At 36.1% G+C, this 18,590-nt stretch overlaps 1 protein-coding gene across 2 annotated transcripts in view; it reads left to right on the forward strand.

Annotated features, from left to right (window-relative positions):
* The window catches only part of DCDC1 (doublecortin domain containing 1), a 381,054-nt gene that overhangs the window by 321,470 nt on the left and 40,994 nt on the right, over positions 1–18,590 (forward strand). For both annotated transcript variants that reach the window (XM_064492479.1, XM_064492478.1), the window contains 7 exons: positions 3,813–3,994; positions 7,434–7,532; positions 10,731–10,830; positions 12,745–12,880; positions 14,115–14,268; positions 16,663–16,821; positions 17,960–18,160. In XM_064492479.1, coding sequence (XP_064348549.1) covers positions 3,813–3,994; positions 7,434–7,532; positions 10,731–10,830; positions 12,745–12,880; positions 14,115–14,268; positions 16,663–16,821; positions 17,960–18,160 — 1,031 coding nt within the window. The remainder of the gene's footprint in view (positions 1–3,812; positions 3,995–7,433; positions 7,533–10,730; positions 10,831–12,744; positions 12,881–14,114; positions 14,269–16,662; positions 16,822–17,959; positions 18,161–18,590) is intronic.

Raw genomic sequence — 18,590 nt, forward strand, 5'->3', positions numbered from 1 at the left:
CTTCGTGGAGCTTGCAGTTTAAGTATAGGCTATGTGTCAAAAAGGAAGCAACCAGAAGAGGAAGAAGGCAGACTCGATGAATAAAAGACTAAGAAGGGAGAGCAGGAAGAAACTCACAGAAAAAGTTTGGTGTTCCAGAAAACCAAGGCTGTTTGCTGAGCCAGTTTATTCAGCTGTATGGTCAGTATGAGGAAAGGTAGCCAGGCTGATTGTCTAAATGACCCTGAAAATTAAGTCAAAATATTGAATCTAAAAATATCATCTGAGACATCCTACCCTGACTGAGATTCAAATTTTCCTGCTAACTCTTTGACTAGAACCTTTCAAAAGAGAATGATGACCAAGGGAAGATTTCAGGAAATAGGTAAAGTGGGAATTATTTTTGTGGTGACTGAGAGTGCATTATATACCAGGTTATTTGCTCTCAGGGGTGACAACTGATTTCACTTTTTTCACTATGTTAAACATCATTCATTCTAAAAGGCAATAGATGCTATGTTTTATGAGCAAGTAAGATTTCATATATCTTGGTGTATTGGTACCTTAAAAATATGTTAAAACCTCCTAAAATCACAAGATTAATGAATTATTTGGGTTTATTCTTTTACTAAGTTCACTGGAATAATTTCTAGAAACTCAGGTTAATTTATCACCCCTTATGGGAAAAGTTATAAATTGAGAAGTTGTATCTCTTAAAAAGGTAAGAAGCAATGGATTTTTGTTTTCAAGGATGAAATCATTGCAAAAAGTGAGTTTAAAGAAACAAACTTTTGGGATGAGCGACTGGATGGTGATTTTAATATCTCTGAATTACTAAAGTAAAATATATCTATTTGGAGGGGTCCATGTTAAAAAAAAACGTGTTAAAAATACACATTTTATTAATCTGTCAAGAAATGATGATAATTAGCTATCAGTATGACACGAGAAAAGGGAGATAGAGGAAAGCCTGAGAGAGAAAATTGAAGAATCTATTAATTTTTTAATAATAAATAGATGATGAAGGGCCAATTTGACTAAGCAATTTAGATCACTGGTTAAGAGCTCGACTCCCAAAAGAAGCACAGGCTGACTCTAGTTTTGAAGCAGAGATGAAAAGGAAAAAGCAGAATTATTAATGCAAGGGAGCACCATGGCCTATCAAAGGTGTCCCGACCATGCAGCTGTGCCATGGAACAGTGTGAACACGTAGAAAGCCAAAAAGAAATGAATGGGAACATTAGAATCCCAACAGAGAAAATGGAAGGGGAAGAAACACTCCAGTCAGTTTAACCCATGTTTTTGTTGTCCTTCATTATCCTGACACCATATTTCTCTATTTCTATGAAAGATAAAGTAAAAGTGCCTTTAACATTAGAACAAAGTTTAAAGTAGCTTAAAAGAAGAACTGCCAGTGTACCCCATATATTATAGGGATATTTAAAAAGTTATTTTGACTAACTCACAGGACAATGAAGTCATAATGAAAATTTTAAAAGGAAATACTTAGAACCAGAGAAAAATATGTGGAATGCAGCTAAAGCATACTTGAAGGAAATTTACAACCTTAAATGCTTATGTTAAAAGAGAAGAGAGGCTAACAATTAGTAAGAATTCAACTTGAGAAGTTAGGAAAATAATAGCAGAATGGACTCAAAGAATTAGAAGGAAGGTAGTAAATTAGGGGAGAAATCGATACAGTATGTGACACGTATAAAACAGAACCAACAGAGTAAAAAATTGATCCTTTAAAAAAATTAAGAAAAAGGATATACCTAGCCAAACTGATCAATAAAGAAAGAGTAAAGGTAAATGATATTAGGAACAAAAGAAAGATATAAGGATAGATGGTGAGAGATAAAGAAAATAATAAAAGGATATTATAAGTAAATTTATGCTAATAAATATTATAACTTAAATAAAATGGCCTAATTCCTGGACAAAAGTAGTTTAACAGAATGGAACCAAGCAGAAATGGAAAGCCTGAATAATCCGATAATCAGAAAAAAATAGAACCGATAGTTAAAATCTCCTCACGAAGAGAGCACAATTACCAGATAGTTTTATTGTCAAATTTTACCAAACGTGTAAGAAAGAAAATTTCAGAATATTGCAAAAGAAATAACACTTTCCATCTCATTTCATGAGGCTAGGATAAACTTGATACCAAACCTTGATATGGATAATATAAGAAAATTGCATGTTAATTTCCTTTATGAATGTACATGCAAAAATTCTAAAGAAAATATTAGCAAGTTAAATCTAGCAATCTATAAAAAATATAAAACATTGTGACCAATTTGGAATGGAATATTAGCTTAAAATTTTTTTTAATTAATTAATGTAATTAATACATAACTGATGGAAGGACAAATAATCATATGAGCACATCTCAATAAATGCAGGAAAAAGAGCTTTACATGACTCAACATATATCCAAGAAAAAAATCTTAACAAAATGGAATTGACAAGAAATTAATTAACCTGCTCAAAGTTTTGATATCCAAAACAGTCTTTTAAAAAACTAATTGAGCTGTTTCTTAAATGTGTATGAAATGGCAAAGGGCCAACAAAAACCAATTTCCAAAGAAGAATAACAAGGTAAGGGTACTTGCCTTGCCAAATGTAAAGACTTACCATATATAATCAACACAATATGGTACTGTACAGGGGGAGAGAAATTGACCAATTGCAGAAAATGGAACACACAGAAACAGACCCACACTTACATGGTATTGTCATATGTTAAGCTGGTTACTGCAGATTAATGGGAGATTAAATTGCTGCCAGGACAACTGTATATGCAGATAGGGAAAAAGAAAGACAGACAGACCTTGGTGCCTTGATGCCTAACAACATCTCTTATCATCCCTTATTTAATCTCCTTCCACAAATGTCTGTTTCCATGAATGGCAATACCATTTACCCAGGTGCCCAAGCTACAAACCAGGGAGCCATCCTTGCCTCCTTTTAACCCCTCAAACATCATGTTCTATTAACCCTCAAGTCTGTTACATGCACTGCTCAATCCTTTCACCCCTCCTTTACTGCACTAACTCCTACTAAGACTTCAGATCTATCACATGGCATTTCTGATTTAGAGTCTCCTAAATGGTCCCATCACACCTTGTACCCTATTGTTATTACACCTATGCTATTGTACTTGACAGTTTGTTTCTAGGTAAATTTCTGATCATCCTCTAGAAGTTCCTTGAGGAAGAGTATCCTGTCTTGTTCATAGTTTTATTTCCAGTGTCTAGCAGTGTGCCTGGAATATAGTAAACAATAAATATTTGGGTAATGCATGAATTAATAAATACATGTATGAATGAATGGATACAAAGTAACCGAATTCTGCAGCTGAAACATCTGAAATTCGATTAAATTTTATCATCTCACTCTTTTTTGGGTGTTCCCCAAATATATTTTTCTTTCCCAAATAGATTTAGTTTAAGATAATATTTACTTCAGGTGGTAAAACCACTTTTCGGACATTCTTCCTTTCTTCACATTGATTAAAGATATTTTACATAGGAGCAAAAAATACTCTAAGTTAATTCCATTCTATTTTTCCAGAATTATGTTTCTCTGAAAGGGAATAAATCTTCCATGTTGTAACACAGCACTGGTTGTACATACATTTTGAAAATGACTATCTTTCTTCTTTAAGTAAAACTTGAATTAGAATTGTCTGGAACTTCTTAGGTACCGAATACATGTTTGCTGAATGAATGAAAGATGAAAGGTATAAGCAAGTGTGCTTATTTTTTTATGTCTAGGAATGACTCTTACTATCCACTTATTATCAATTTTCCTGTCGTTTCTTTCTGAAGGAGTTTGATTGGCCAATAGAAGGACAGCTTCTTCCAAACAGTCCTCCCATGAAGAAACCCACCTGTAAGACACTGGAGCAACATGTCCCTGTAAGACTCCAAGTTTTGCGGAATGGAGACAAGAACAAAACCAGTGCCCATGTTGTAATCAGTCCCGGTATCTCACCTGGGTGGAAAATGCAGTAAGAACAACTTGTTCATATTTCTCATCAAGCACACTTTCTAATGTCTACAGGTTTTTTTCTTCTTGATTACGGGTGTTTTTCTGGGAGAATTCTGTGTTTGTTTTTTAAAAAGGCTCCCATGTGGCTCTTTGGAGGTAAAAGTAGATACTAAGATTCATTTCGTTTCTGTCAGGAGCTTAATTTGAACACTGCTGATTTAAGCTGGGCATGGGAGAATATAATGAGTTAGAAATAAGTAGTTCTAATAAAAAGTTTTCTGATCAATACCAATTTTGAATTAGCATCACTATTTGAATTTACTAATGTATTTTGAAATAACTGAATTATACTGTAATATACTATGAATTACTTATTAAATATAAATTTGTAACTTTTATTTCAGTTATTATTTACTTTAAGTTATTATTATACACAATTATTTACATTTAGATCTTTGGAATATTTAATGAACAAGTATAGTTCTCAAAATACAACTTTATATAATTTATATCCTTGCCTTGAAATAAGATTTTAAAAGTTTTCTATCCTAGAAAAGCATCAGTCTGCACTTTAGCTTACGTTATGAGACTGGAATAAAATCTTCCCAAACAGCCAATACTTCTCCAACACTGGAGAAAAATCACTTGCTATATTTTCATTACATTTTATGACAAAAGGAATCATAGATCAGTGCAAAACTCTGATGTAAAGAATGAGTTAAATACTTTGTTTCTCATATTATTAACAGTGATATTACCTCTTGACCTTTCTTTTGAGATGTTTAGAATATTTGAGGCTGCTGATAATAATTTAATATTACTTTCTTCACATTGATTAAATATACTTCATGCATCACTGAACAATGAGTAACATTCAGATCGGCTGTCCACTGAACTGCCTGTAAAGATGATAAAGTAAAAAATTAATCTTCAAAGTAAAGTCAACCCTGAAATTGAAATCTTTGACGCATACATTTCATAATTAGCTCATTCTACTAGATGTAAAATGTGAGGGTAATGCCCTTAAAGTAGTATATGACTTTTTTGTAACATGCAAAGTTAACAAATAATTTCTCTCCCTTCCTATCTTTAACTGTGTCTCAAAATTATATACAGATTTGATCTTATCAATTTATGTTTTAAAATGCATGCTGCAATCAGCTAATCCAAGCATAATCTGAGAGATTTGTTAATTTATACAGCTGTTCTGGCAGAGTCAGTGAAACTCTCTGCTGTCTATATTCATGGGACAGTGTGTCCTGGTTAATCAAATATTCACTTTGTTCTCTACATCAATTAATTATTCCCAGATAATTAAAATGCAGTGCCATACACTTGACATTAAAACTCTAATGTCTAAATATAGTTTAATTTTTCTTGGCTGATTCAGAAAATTTTCTACAGGATCGTCAATAGCATCCCTCTCCTGCCCCCCACCTTCCCGAGCTGTATGCAAGTACTGGTAAGAGAAGGTTTAAATAGGAAGGAAGTGTTTTGACTAACGTTAACAGGGCCGCTGTATTGCACAGCCCCAGAAGGCACAGTTCACATTGTATTCTGTGTAAGTGGTACCCCAGAACTGTGAAAGGTAGAAGACCTGCTGTGTTACTTTTAATATATCCAAGCTAAGTATCTATCTTCCAGAAGAAATAAATGCTAATGACACGTAGGGGTATATTATTTGCATTAACCTGAAACATTTATAAGAAAGAAAGATGGTTGGGCTGTTTACTAAACATCTTTATAAGCAAAATCAGGTTAGAATGATGAAATATAGATCCTTTTTTACCAAATTCTGCTCTGATAGCATGCTGTCCTTTAGGTATTTAATAATTCATTCTAGACAGTTTGGAGGGAACTTTTGTTGTTGGTGGTGCCTCCATCTACAAAGCCGAAGGAAGATCAAATAGCATTTTGTTCATTACTGAGTTGATCATGGTCTTATTGAGTAACAAGATCTTGTCCATTAGTTCTTGATAATGGTTGTCAAATTCATATAAATTAAGACCGTTGTGATTGCTTATGTTTCAGGTGTATTTCATTTCTCAGAACCTTAAGGAAAATTTTATAATTTTAAAATATTATTATTTTAAGGAATTGTAGGAGGAAAGACTAAACATGAAGCTATAAAGTAAACTTTATATATTAGATAATTTCAATGTATATGGGTATTATTTACCAGTAAGTTATGATCCCTGGACTCACTCAAGCCCCTTACTATAGCTTTTAAGGCCCTTTATGGCCTGTCTCTGCATATTTCTCTACCTCTTTATCAGCACTCTCCCCAATTTCCATTCTTAAGCTCCCTCCACTCCCAATACCTCCCATATGCCTGAGTAATAAAGGTCTTTTGAGAATGAATTTGGACTTCATTTCTAGTTGTTTACTCTGAATGTAACATCCCCAGCCCCAACCCTTGAGTTCAACTTCTCTGTACTCCATTGCTCTGATCGCCATGAGCTTTTCACCAGCATAGCTTCTGCCATTATCTGTGTTGTAATTATCTGTTTATGCCTCCATCCATGAGACAGAGAACAGGGGTGATGTGTTATTCATTCATATGTGTGCTGTCTGCTATGCTACAGTCATGGAACAGTGTGTTCTGGTTAATCAGATATTAAGTTACTTTATTCACCATATGATTTAGGGCCCACAAATTTAGGGCCCTAAATTAGTGCTTATTGAATGAATAAATGAATTACTGATAAACTGTACTTGATTACCAATTCAGATGAATGAATGAATGAATAGCTATAGTTGAAGAGTATTTCTTTCATTTAATAAAATATAGAGATTTTAAAAGTATACAATACTTTCTTACTTGAAAATTTGAATGATGTATATTCCAATTCTTTTTCTATGAGCATGATTATTAAGTTTTCATTAAAAATATTTTTAGGTTGGATTGATAACCAAAACAGTATCTGAATAATATATGAATAAACATATGAATATGAACAGTAAATGAATAAAACATCAAAGGCCAAATGAATGTGATCTCTGCATTTTCTTCAAAGTTGATAAATTCACATCTCAAGAGTTTTCAGCATTATTGGAAAAGGATTCAGATATTGGAAATTTATTTTCTTGTAAAAATTGTTCATAGTATAAATGTTTATGAAGTTTAATATTTAATGTGATAGTATTTGAAGCCCTATTTTTTATGAAAGGCAAATTATTTTAGAGTAAATCATGATAAATTAAGACCTCATGGGGGAAGAGTGTATATAGTTCACTGGTAGAGTACGTGCTTAGCATGCACAAGGTCCTGGGTTCAGTCCCCAGTACCTCCATTTAAAAATAAATAATAAATTTTAAAAAACCCTAATTACTTCCCCTCCAAAAAAAAAATGAAAAATTATATATTAAGAAAAACTTCATGACTTTTTCACGTATTTAAACAAGCTGAATGATAATTGTGTATACTGACATATCAAATTTTGGATCATTTGTTTCAGAAAGGTTGACACTGAAAGGAAAGGGAATGTGAAAAATTATGTCACTAAATATTCTGAAACAGAAACCAACCAGACTGGATTTCACCAACTTTTGGAGAGGTAAATAAATGCAAAAGTATATTCCATTCAAATTCCTGAATGATTATAACACACAAAAAAATACGCACCTACGTAAGAAAACAGTTGTTACTATAATGATTCTGGAGTTTTTAATCCGTGAAATACGTGAACTATTTGGGTATGTGATACTGATGTTAATTAATACGTTTCCCTTCAAATTTCTAGGCCTGGCCTGGTGATTTCCATTAGCTTCTGAACTACCAACTATGTGAATATAAATTATTCCCATTAAAACTAAATATTTCACAACTTTACAGCACTTTGATTTGTTTTTGTTTGAATTGAAGGCAGGGTAGTTATCTACTTTCATTTTTAAATGTCATTAACCTATATCATATTTGTGAAATACATTGTAATTTTCTTTTGATCAATATTTTCCTACCCGAATAAGAATTATCCCCAAAGAATTTGGTAGGTGTTCAAATGTAGAGCACCTGGTATAAACCTTTTTACAAAATATGTCTTGTTGAATTTGGTGGTGGGCAGTTTTGTTTTAAGGAAAACTATGCTATCCTTTAGTAATTTAATAATTCACTCTCGACTGTTGTGAGGGTCTTTTGTTGTTGTTGGTTCTTCCATCTGCAAAGCTAAATGGAGATCTAACAGCATAACAAGACCATTTTAAAAATAATAGAGATAGACTGTTTTTGTTCGTATCTAAAGTTGCAGGCAGCATGAAGTATTAGAAAAACCAGTCCTGAGAGAGCAGAGTCAGAGATAAGCCTCTGCTTTTTTAGGTTCTTTGTAAATCCAAGCCAGGTGGTTATCAGTCCTAACTCCTAATGTGAGAGTCAAAGGACTTTATTTCCAGGACCTTGGCCCCTATGTAACAGAGAAATCCTGAACTGCTCACTTAGCATCTGTCTCAGTTTCTGCCCTGTTATTCTATGATGATGCCCTGTTGGGAGGCCATATGATGTAGTAAAAGACCTAGAGAGTTTTCAGTTTGAATTTCAGCTCTTATACTCACTGGCTTTGTGAACTTGGGCAAAGAACTTAATCTACAGGCTCAGTTTCTTCATTAGTAAAATGGGCTTCTCAGAAAGATTGTGAGAATTAAACAAGAGAGTAGACGTGAAATGTTTGCAGTGCTTGGTCCATTTTAATAATGTGTTGCTGACTTTTTATGTGCCAGGTGCTTTACATGTATTCACATGTAAGATATCCATATAAGTACCTGTCTTTTATTGATTGGGAAAATGAGGATCAGAGAAGTTAAGTAACTTCTCCAAGGTTACACAGCCAGTACATGAGAGGGCTAGAATTTGAACCCAGGCAATCTGACTCCAAAGTCCGTATTCCTTATTAGGCACTTAAGAGCCAATTCTTTTCTTCTCTCTTCACTGATGTTGGCTGGCACATGAACTAGTTAGAGGAATTGAATACTAAGGAAACATCTCGTCTCAGTCCTCTCCAACCCACCCATGAGCCTGTTGAATCCAGCACTATTAAAATAGGGTTCCCATAAAAGGAAGGGAGAAAAATCCACCAACTTCCCTTTCCCTCTATTCTCCTACTTGTCCTAAAACTAGATACTGCCATAGTCCAAAATTCTCCTAGGAAAATGTGAGTGGGAGCAGGTTATGATGATGGTGACTCTGCTTAGGTCGTGCTTGGGTTTGGGGAAAGTAGCAGAAATTGAGTTAGATCTTTGGGCAGCATTCACAGAGAATTAAGCAAATCTTTTGACTGGGGCTCAATCCTCTTACTCTTCCCTCCCACCCCCATTCTAAGAACTCCTCTGGATGAGAAACCCAGCCTAGTCGTCACTGGTCCATCAGCTTCAGAGTTGTGACAGAAGCAGAGACTTCATTCCCACTGGCTTACTTTCTTCTCAGACCTCTCAAAAAATGGAGGGCCTAATTATCTGCTCAGTTGCTTTATGCCATCTGAGGAAATAAAATTGAGAAGTATTTTTCATACAGCCAAGTCTTCCTGATGAACATAAAGTCACTTCTAATTCATTTACTATAGTCAGTACATTCTAATATAAAACAGCATGTTTCAGGAAACACCCCATCACTGCTTAGCTCTACTTCCTCTTCCCCACAGTTCTACCTCTTTACCTCTATCCTAAAGTATAGAATTCAGCCTCTCCACCTCCAGTCCATCTTCCACTTTTCTGCCAGTTAACGTTCTAAAAAGCAGATCTGACAACGCCGTACCTCTGCTATAGGACCTCCGGTGGCTTCCTAATATTTATGGAATAGAGACCAAGTTCATTAGTCTGGCATCCTAAGTGCTTTCACCTGGTTCCTGACTCCTTTACCAGCTTCATCTGTCTCCACCTCCTGTCCATAAGCTCAGCTCCAGCCATTTAAAACTTCTCTAGGTACGAACCCTACTTGGTGAACTCCTGTTTATTCATCAAAGCCCAACTTGAATGTCACTTCCTTAGATGAGGCTTCTCTAGAGGAATTCATTGTTTTTCCTCTGTGTTATCACAGCTCCCTGGGCAGGTGCACCCACCACTTCATATTAGACTTCAGTTGCTGATCAGTCTCTGCCCCTGACTGGAGAGGGAGCCTCTCAGGAAACAGAGAAACTGTATCGTTCATTTTGATATCCACAGGGTTGGCCCAGTGCTTGTTTGGGGGTAAAAAAAAAAAAAACAATCACTGTTTAATGTTTAACCTGGCCAAAAATTCCTATTTTTAAGGGAGTTAAAGGGCTATCTACAGGGATCACTTCTGGTGGAGCCAGATGAGAGATTGCTCAGTAGTGGATGTAACTTTGGAGGAAGAGTAGAACTTTTAGAGAGAAAGCTGAGGAAGATGTTTTATCTAGAAGGAAGGGCAAGAGAAAAGGCACACAAATAGGAAAATGTGGGAGCATACTGAGGAATGAAAAATCAATCATGATATGTTTTTAAAAAAATTTTGTTGACCGTGCCTGGTCCTGTGTTAAGCACTTTTCAGAATCAACCCTTAATCTTCACAGCAGCCCTGAAAGGTAAGAAATTTAGGCTTAGAGAGTTTAAACAGTTTGCCCAAGTCCTACAGCTTGGGGAGGGAAAATGACACTAGGAAGGGGTCTGATGGGTTCCCGGGCCCAGCTCTTGACTGTCTCACAGTCTGTAGAGCTAGTTGTCATTAAGGATCCAGGCCCTTGATTTCTTTTGTTTCCTCTCCTCTCTGCTGAAAGCTTTCAGGTCAATTTTTGTGTCTCTTATTGCAGGTGCACTGAAATTTTAAATTTACCTTCTGCAGCTCGGAGATTGTTCAATGAAAAGGGGAAGGAGATCTTTGCCCTAAAAGACCTTCAAAGAGATGAACTGGTAAAGGCAAGAATGTGAAACTGGAAATATTAATATACTGATACTATTAAAAGAAAAAGGATTTTAAATATAAGACTTCTAGCACCATTTTTCCTCTTATTTTTTTTTTTTGTCAGAATTATCCTAACTCAGCAACCATCAGAAAGTAATACAAATAGCTAATTGTTGAGAGCTTACTATGTGTCAGGCATGATTTTCAAGGCTGTATATGATAGAATTCACTTAATACTCATCACAACTCCCTTAATAAATGAGGGCAGAAACTGGAGAGAACCAAATTATTAACTGTTTGTAATTTCTGTCCTACTTGGAAGGAGGTAGATCCTGTATTCTTTTTGCGGTCTTCAAAATGTAGTTTTTTAATGACTTCTTAAAGACAATTTCACCTTTTCGGAAAAAAAAAGCATACCTAATTTTTCACACATACTATTTGGGTGGTTGGAGAAGGCTGAGAAGTGGAAAGACTTTAGCAGCCCAGCCTTTCCTCCCATTTATAGAACTTGAGGTATCAGCTCGTGAAGAAAACCTGTCTTGAATAATGCCTGAAATTCTTTGAACAGAGAACCAAGCTTACACCAAATTATCAGAACTTGACTTGGGCTCTGAATGTAAAGATCCCTTGAAAGAGTTTTAAACCCAAGTACCAATGACCTGTATCAGGGCGGAGAGCCTCTGTTCTTGGAGTCTGGTAGACTGTGTTTTGAATTCTAACTCTATCACTACCAGGTGTTTTGTTTGTTTGCTTTTAATATTTTTGTTTTTGCTGCTGTGCTTATTCACTGTGCTATTTTAGGAAGAATTTAAATAGATTTCATGTAAACATGCAATACAAAATGGTAAGTTTAATTCAAAGATAAGTCGATGAGGCCACCAGGGCAGAGGGAGTATGAGTAAAAGGAGGACAAGATGGAACCAGGCGTGACTGTTACAAGACCCTGTATATTTGCTAGAAATGAATCTGTCAGGTTTTCTGGGTTACCAACATGAAGACTGAAGCATGAAGAGTTACATGATTAAGTGTATCCATGAGAGAAACAGAACCCTGTCATTCAGAAAGGAGACATTTTTGAGAACATTCTCCCTGGGTCCACACACAGAGTAGGTGTGTAATGATCAGTGAGTGGCCTCAGAAAAGGCAACACTGAGTTTCTTTTTCTTTTCACCCAGTCTTTCTCAATATATTGCTCTATTTTTTCCTCACTTCAAAGAAATATTTCTCTCACTCCAAAAAAAAAAAAAAAGTTTAGGAAATGCCTATAGGCAAAATGAAGAAGAAATTGTGTCATCCATAATCTCAGCAACTAGAAATATCCACATTAACATTTTGGTGCATATACTACAGCTCATTTACACCACTGGTTGTCAGAGTTTTCTGTAAAGTGTCAGATAGTTAATATTTACAGATTGGATGGTATTTATTGGAACATCAACTCTGCCATTGCAGCACAAAAGCCGTCACAGATAACATGCAAATGAATGGACATAGCTGTGTTCCAATAAAACTTTATTTACCAAAACAGGCAGCGGGCAAGATTTGGGCCTCAGCCATAGTTTACAAACCCCTAATTTATACCTACTTACCCTCCCTCCTTGCCTCCCTTCCTTTCTTTCTTTCTTTTCTCTCCTACCTTTAAAAATTATTTTTGTACACCATTTAATTTTGAAATAATTAGAGGTTCACAAGAAGTTGCAAAGATAGTACGAAGTGCTTTTTTTCAGTACAAAACCCTGGAGATCCATCCACGTTGTTGCGTTTATCAATAGCTTGTGACTTTTTATCACTGAGTATTATTCCACAGTGCCATAGTTTAACCATTCACCTATTGTAGGATGTTTTGATTATTTCCAGTTTGGGCTATAATAATGCTGCTGTGAGCAACTGTATATGGGATTAGAGATTCATTTCTTTGGCAGGTGTATGTTTCATGTGGAGAACATTGGATCAGTCCTGACCTGTCCACTGCTCAGCAAAAGAAGCAAATCTTCCTGAGGAACTTAGCATCAGATATTTCTAAAATTCAAACCTTCTGCAGCACACGTAAGATGGAGGGTAAGCACTGGAATTATTTACCTTAATATGTACAGCCAAAATAAAAGACTGGATGATATTGCTTTTTTAAGAAAAATCCACATTTGTTTAAACAGGTCATAATACACCTCTTGTTTTCTGGGCCCTGATGGCTGAAGTTGTGGCTGGGTGACAGTGTTCCATTCTTTTGACCCAGACAATACTTTAGTTGGGTGGTGCTCCCTGCCTGCCTCAGCCTCCCCTCTGCTCTCTCTGGCCCTCTGTGGCCTGGTTGTGGCTAGGTAGCCATCTCTGCAAGTCCTTGCTGCAGAACTTTTGGACCCCTGCTTGGCAACGGCTTCTGGGAAGCTCCCCAGCCTGTTCTCAGTAAATCCTGGGTCATGATGGCATTTCTCAGAAACCAGATCCAGGTTCATGTGGCTGTGCCTCAGACTGGAGCAGGGAGGACAGCTCAAGAGGTCACTATGTCCTGAACAGTGGGCAATGTCCTCAGTGTTTCTCTGACATAGCTAAGATACCTGCAGTGAAGCCTGCAGGGGGAATCATGACACCCTGTGCTGGTTTTCTGCCTTCCTCTCTGTTCTGCCACAAATCCCCTCAAGCTCAGAAATGGTGGGTTTCCTCCAGGTCAACCCTTAGGTTAAAACCTTGATAAACTAAATGGGAGCTAAAAGCCTTTGGGGAAAATCCTAAATCTTGACCGTGATATCCTGACTTAGATGGCCAATGTCTTGTGCTTGAATGTCAAAACTGTATCTGTACTTTTGCTTTCCTTTTGTAACATTTCTCATCCAGGACCAGGACAAAGGGCCTATACTTAGAAAGGCAAGAGAAAAATCAATATAATTTAAAACATTATATTACTGCATATTGAACACTGTACATTACGTTTTGCATGTGTCATTTAAGGCATTGGGGACTTTCACTGAGAAGTTTGGGATCCAAGAGACATGCATCTAAATAATGTAACCCACTTGAATGGTCAGGACTTAGACTAACTAACTTATTTTTGGAAAGACCTATTTTTTAGCATTTTTGACTGAGAATATCTTGAGAGGAAAGAATCTATAAAAAATAAATTAAGTGAAATTGAATTTATTAGTTTAAAAAGCAACTATTAATTACACTTAGAATGTATTCTCTTAGACCAATAGCTGGAAATTTTCTGCATTTTTATTTTAACGTGCATTTTCAAATTCCTAGTGCTCTGAGATCATAACTAATATGTCCTTGCAATTTGTGCACTTTTGCTTAGCTCTTGTTTTAGAAGTCCAAAGTGACATTGTGTTGGGAGCCAAGCTTGCTGTGCGTAAACCAGTTTTTGGAGAGCAGAAGCAAATTACAGAACCAGAGGAAAAGCAAAAGCAAAAAAATGCTTTAACAATGGAAAACGCTTCCAGTGAAATGCTGTAAGTAATCAGTGTGGCCAGAAAAGCTACCTGGTTCCTATTTGAACTCAGCTCATTAGCTCCGTAACAGCACAGAGCCCATGCAGGGAGCCCATGCCAAGTTTGTGAAACTAATGTCAGTTGAAGAGCTAGTATTTAATTAGTTTCCTGGCAAAAGGAAAGAGCTGGAGCTTCAGTGTTAAACCATCACAATGATCTACTTCCAGTAATTTTGTTATAACATTACTATTTTTAAAAGACTAGAATTTTAGAAATGGAGACATTTATTTGAGGGATTCATCATGTTTTATTTTCATAAACATGGAACAAATACTTTTCTTCCTTAAAGTAGGTTCAAGGTGAACGCATGTTAATATAAGTTATCATCCTGGATTGCTGGGATAGCTTCTGATTGGTCCCTGTCTCCATAATCTCCTCCTTTCAGTTCACCTTGAAGTTTTACCTGTGGACCATCATCTTTCTAAAATACAATTGTTTTTATATAGTTCTTCCATGGCCACCCACTACAGACAGAAAACAACATTTAGTCTGGAATCCCAAGCCCTTCTGACCCTGGTCCAGGCCTGTCTTTAACCCTCGTTTATACCTCCAAGCCCACCTCCAGTCGTTACATGCCTGTCGTTACAGTTATCTTCTGTTCCTCAAATGAGCCAAGGATATTCCTGCTTCAGAGCCTTTCCAGGTGTTCTTTTCTCTGCCCAGAATGCTGTCCCTCCAGATCCTCACATGTCTGGCTCCTTCCCATTGTCCAGGTCTCAAATGAAGCATCTCAGAAGAGCCTTCTCTGGCTCCGTTGCTGAAGTAGACCCTACCCCACCCCACCCAACTGCTATCAAAATTTCCTGCTTTATTCCACTTGTGACACTTATGTTGTTTATTTACTCATTTGCTTGTCTATTATCTCTCTTCTTCCCCCTAGAATGTAAGCTCCATGAATCCTGAGAACTTACCTTTGTTCATCACTGTATCCCCAATACTTAGAACTCTGTGCCTATGATATAGTAGATGTTTAAGAAATATTAGTTAAAGGGGTGACTTACTAACTAAATAGTGACTAGTTGAATGCATGCATGAATGAATGAATGAATATAAATGAATTAATAAAGCAAGATGTATTTTTAAATGGCTGTTGTAAAATTGATTTGACTGAATTTCATTTGCATGGAAATTAAAGAGCATGCAGATATCCCAAGTTAGAAAATTAAACATCTGGACTTGGAGGAAGAATCTTGTTTGCACCTTGCTGAATATGTTAAAACTAAAAATGACATTATTTATTTATTTATTTATTTGGTCGGTTTTCTTCAAGGAAATGGAGTTGGTGGGAAAGCTGTGTTTTTTATTTTCAACACAAGATGGCACTGTTGTTTCTTTAACCAATAATGAGATTTTTTTGCCTCAAGAAGCCACTTGTGCTGCAGTTCTGAATGAGGCAGTTGTTACCCACCAATTTAATATCCACATGTAATACTTTTGTTACATTTGAAAAGTGTATGGTTTGCTCTGCTAACACAGGAATTGTCCCTGGAGATTTGGGTAATCTGATATTGCTAGCAGTTACATCAAATTACCACAAGCACCTTGGCGACCACAGCCTTCCCCAGAGAACTTTATTTACACATATGCATATCTGGAGAGCTGAAGCATGCTTGCTGCTTTGCTTGTATATTTATCCTGCCTTCAACAGAGCAGTCCTTGTGTTGTTTCATGATCCCATGGAAGCAAATATGCCCTAAACAGGGCCCGGGAACTGAATATAGTCAGATCTGCATAGTGGCTATGCTCCCGTTCACAATTTCATTTTAATATGAAGCCAGAAGGCTCAGTTATTCAAGCTATGACTATTTACTCCAAGTGTTTCTGTATATTAATCTCTATCAAAAGCTGGCATATTTGTGCTGGTGCTATTTGAGTCTCTCTAGATTTTTCTGTTGAGAGGAAAAGTTAATTAAAATTCCTTAACATTGTCTAATGAGTAAACTTTATGAAACCTAGTAATCTTGGCTGTCTGTTCCAGACAGAATTATGACACATTTATGGAGCAGGCAAGAATCTCATTACATATTCGTTATGAATTTCTAAAACTACTGATTAGTCTTAATTATAATTTTTTTCTTTTTTGAAATGTACATTGCCACATTTTTTTCTAAGTAAATATAACAAAGATGAATGCTGTTTATTATGTGATGGAGGAATTTTATTTGTAGCCTTATATTAAAAAATCTAAATTGTGTATTAGTAGGATATGAATTTGCAACATTAGGCACCATTATGGAAATATGATTTCCAGAGCCACCAATATCCCTCAGGAAATGATCAGACTATACCTCAGAGAAAATTCTGTGAGTATAAACCACATTTCTTAGACTTGTGTTTGCTTCTGAACCTTAATAGAGATTCGCATGCAAGAGCCCATCTCCGAATGAAGGCTTGTCACACACTTCTCAGGTACGCCTGGCAGGAAACTTCTCATAACTTTGATAAGGATGACAGTCTTCCAAAGAAAATGGAGGAAGAGCTCTTTGAAACTGTGCAACCAGAGAAGAAATACAGGTAAAAATTTGCAAGGAAATCCTTTTAAAGATTTCTACCTGTTTTTAGATTCATTCATTTGTGGACAAAATATTCTTGAGGATTTGCATTACTGTTAGTTGCTGTTTACTTCAACACACACATTTTTGTGTTTCTTGTGTTTCTGGCTGAGGTATTTACAAGTACTGGTGGGAAAAGCCTTCTCACTTTAGCTGCGTAATGTAATTTCTTACTGACTGGTGTCTTTTCTAGTGAAAGGTAAACTCATCCATCTTTGCCTCCTGAGAACTTAGGACAGAGCCTGTATGTTATGTGAACAGAACTTGTTGAATGAATTGTGAATAAACATATTAAGATGCCCTGATGTCTTTAAGAAATTAGTAAAATGCAATTTCTTCCCTTTTAATTTTATATTTTCTGGTTAATGTCTGATGAAATGACAGGAATATATAGTACTTTGTGTTATTCCTTTATCCTTATACATTTACTTAATATTACAGCAGTTGATATGAATTAAACAGTTTTGGCACTTCAACACTTAGCATTAGTCCATGCACATAGTAGGGGCTTAATAGATGTTTATAAATTAATTTAATTGCCAGTGCATTGTGATGTTTAATAGATTTAATAAGTCTGCTTAATGCCTTAAGGTCTTTAAGTAAGAGATTCCTTTAAATTAGCTTATTAGCATATCATTATTTTGGTTTATGATAGTCTATGAGTTGTTAGGAAAGATTGAAAAACTTGGAGAATGGGATTCTATTTGCTAGGGATTCTGTAGATAGAGCATAGAAATGATCATGATTTGAACAGAACTCCTTCATTTCTCTGGTGTTTTGATTCTGCGTGCCCTGTTCCTTCTCCTACCTCTTTTTCCCTTTAACTAAATTATCTCAAATGAATTTTTTCTTTTCTGATGAATTTCTCATATTATTTTGGATAAACATTTATTTCTATCACAAAATAAACTCAGAATTCTACTTTTTACATCAGCTTGACAGTGCAAAGCAAATAACATTGCTGCTGTCCTGATGGTAATGCTTCCCCACTGTAAGTGAATTTGGTTCACGGTGGGTCTCTCTCCGACAGAACTTGCAATCTCCAGCACAACAGTGCGTGGGACATTTTTCTGCCGCTAATGGGATTTTCTTTATCTTAGCCATTCTCCAAAACAGAGTAAATTGCAGAAGCTTTGCCACCAGCAGTTTGAATACAGAGATGGGCAAATTATAAGCTATGCTGCTCCTCCGCTAGTCTTGGGGGTGCAAGGCCCCAACCTGCGTTCAGGCATGGAGGTGGTTTTGGTGGAGAAAAAAGCAGATGATAGTCATCAACGCTGGATGCACAAGGAAGACAGCAGGTAAGCCCATTATATTTGGGTATTAATATAGCAAAAGGTGAGTGAGAGCCTAGGAGATCCAGCATGGTCCCCACAGAGCAGGCGGGGGTGTTTTTGAGGACTTTGGATTTTCTATTTAACATAGCCAGTAATCTTTTATCCTATTCAAGGAAGAGAAAGAGAATGAAATCAAATGTAAATGTTCAGTATTTTACGCACAGCTCATCCTCTATGAATTCAGGTAAGAAATGTAGAATCTGACCTACTAGGTTCATAGTTTTAACGGGCCATTGAGATCAAGGAAAAACTGGACTCTCACTCTATTTTTATGATTTTAAGGAATCAAGTAAGAATTTTTAAAAGTCCAACTTTAAAAAATTTGTAGTGCTTTTCATTAACTCAACCTCCTGCCCCTCCCCACATGCATGCCTTCCCTCCCTCCCTACTTCTA

The sequence above is a fragment of the Camelus dromedarius genome, chromosome 12 (assembly GCF_036321535.1).
Source record: "Camelus dromedarius isolate mCamDro1 chromosome 12, mCamDro1.pat, whole genome shotgun sequence".
Lineage (NCBI taxonomy): Eukaryota > Metazoa > Chordata > Mammalia > Artiodactyla > Camelidae > Camelus > Camelus dromedarius.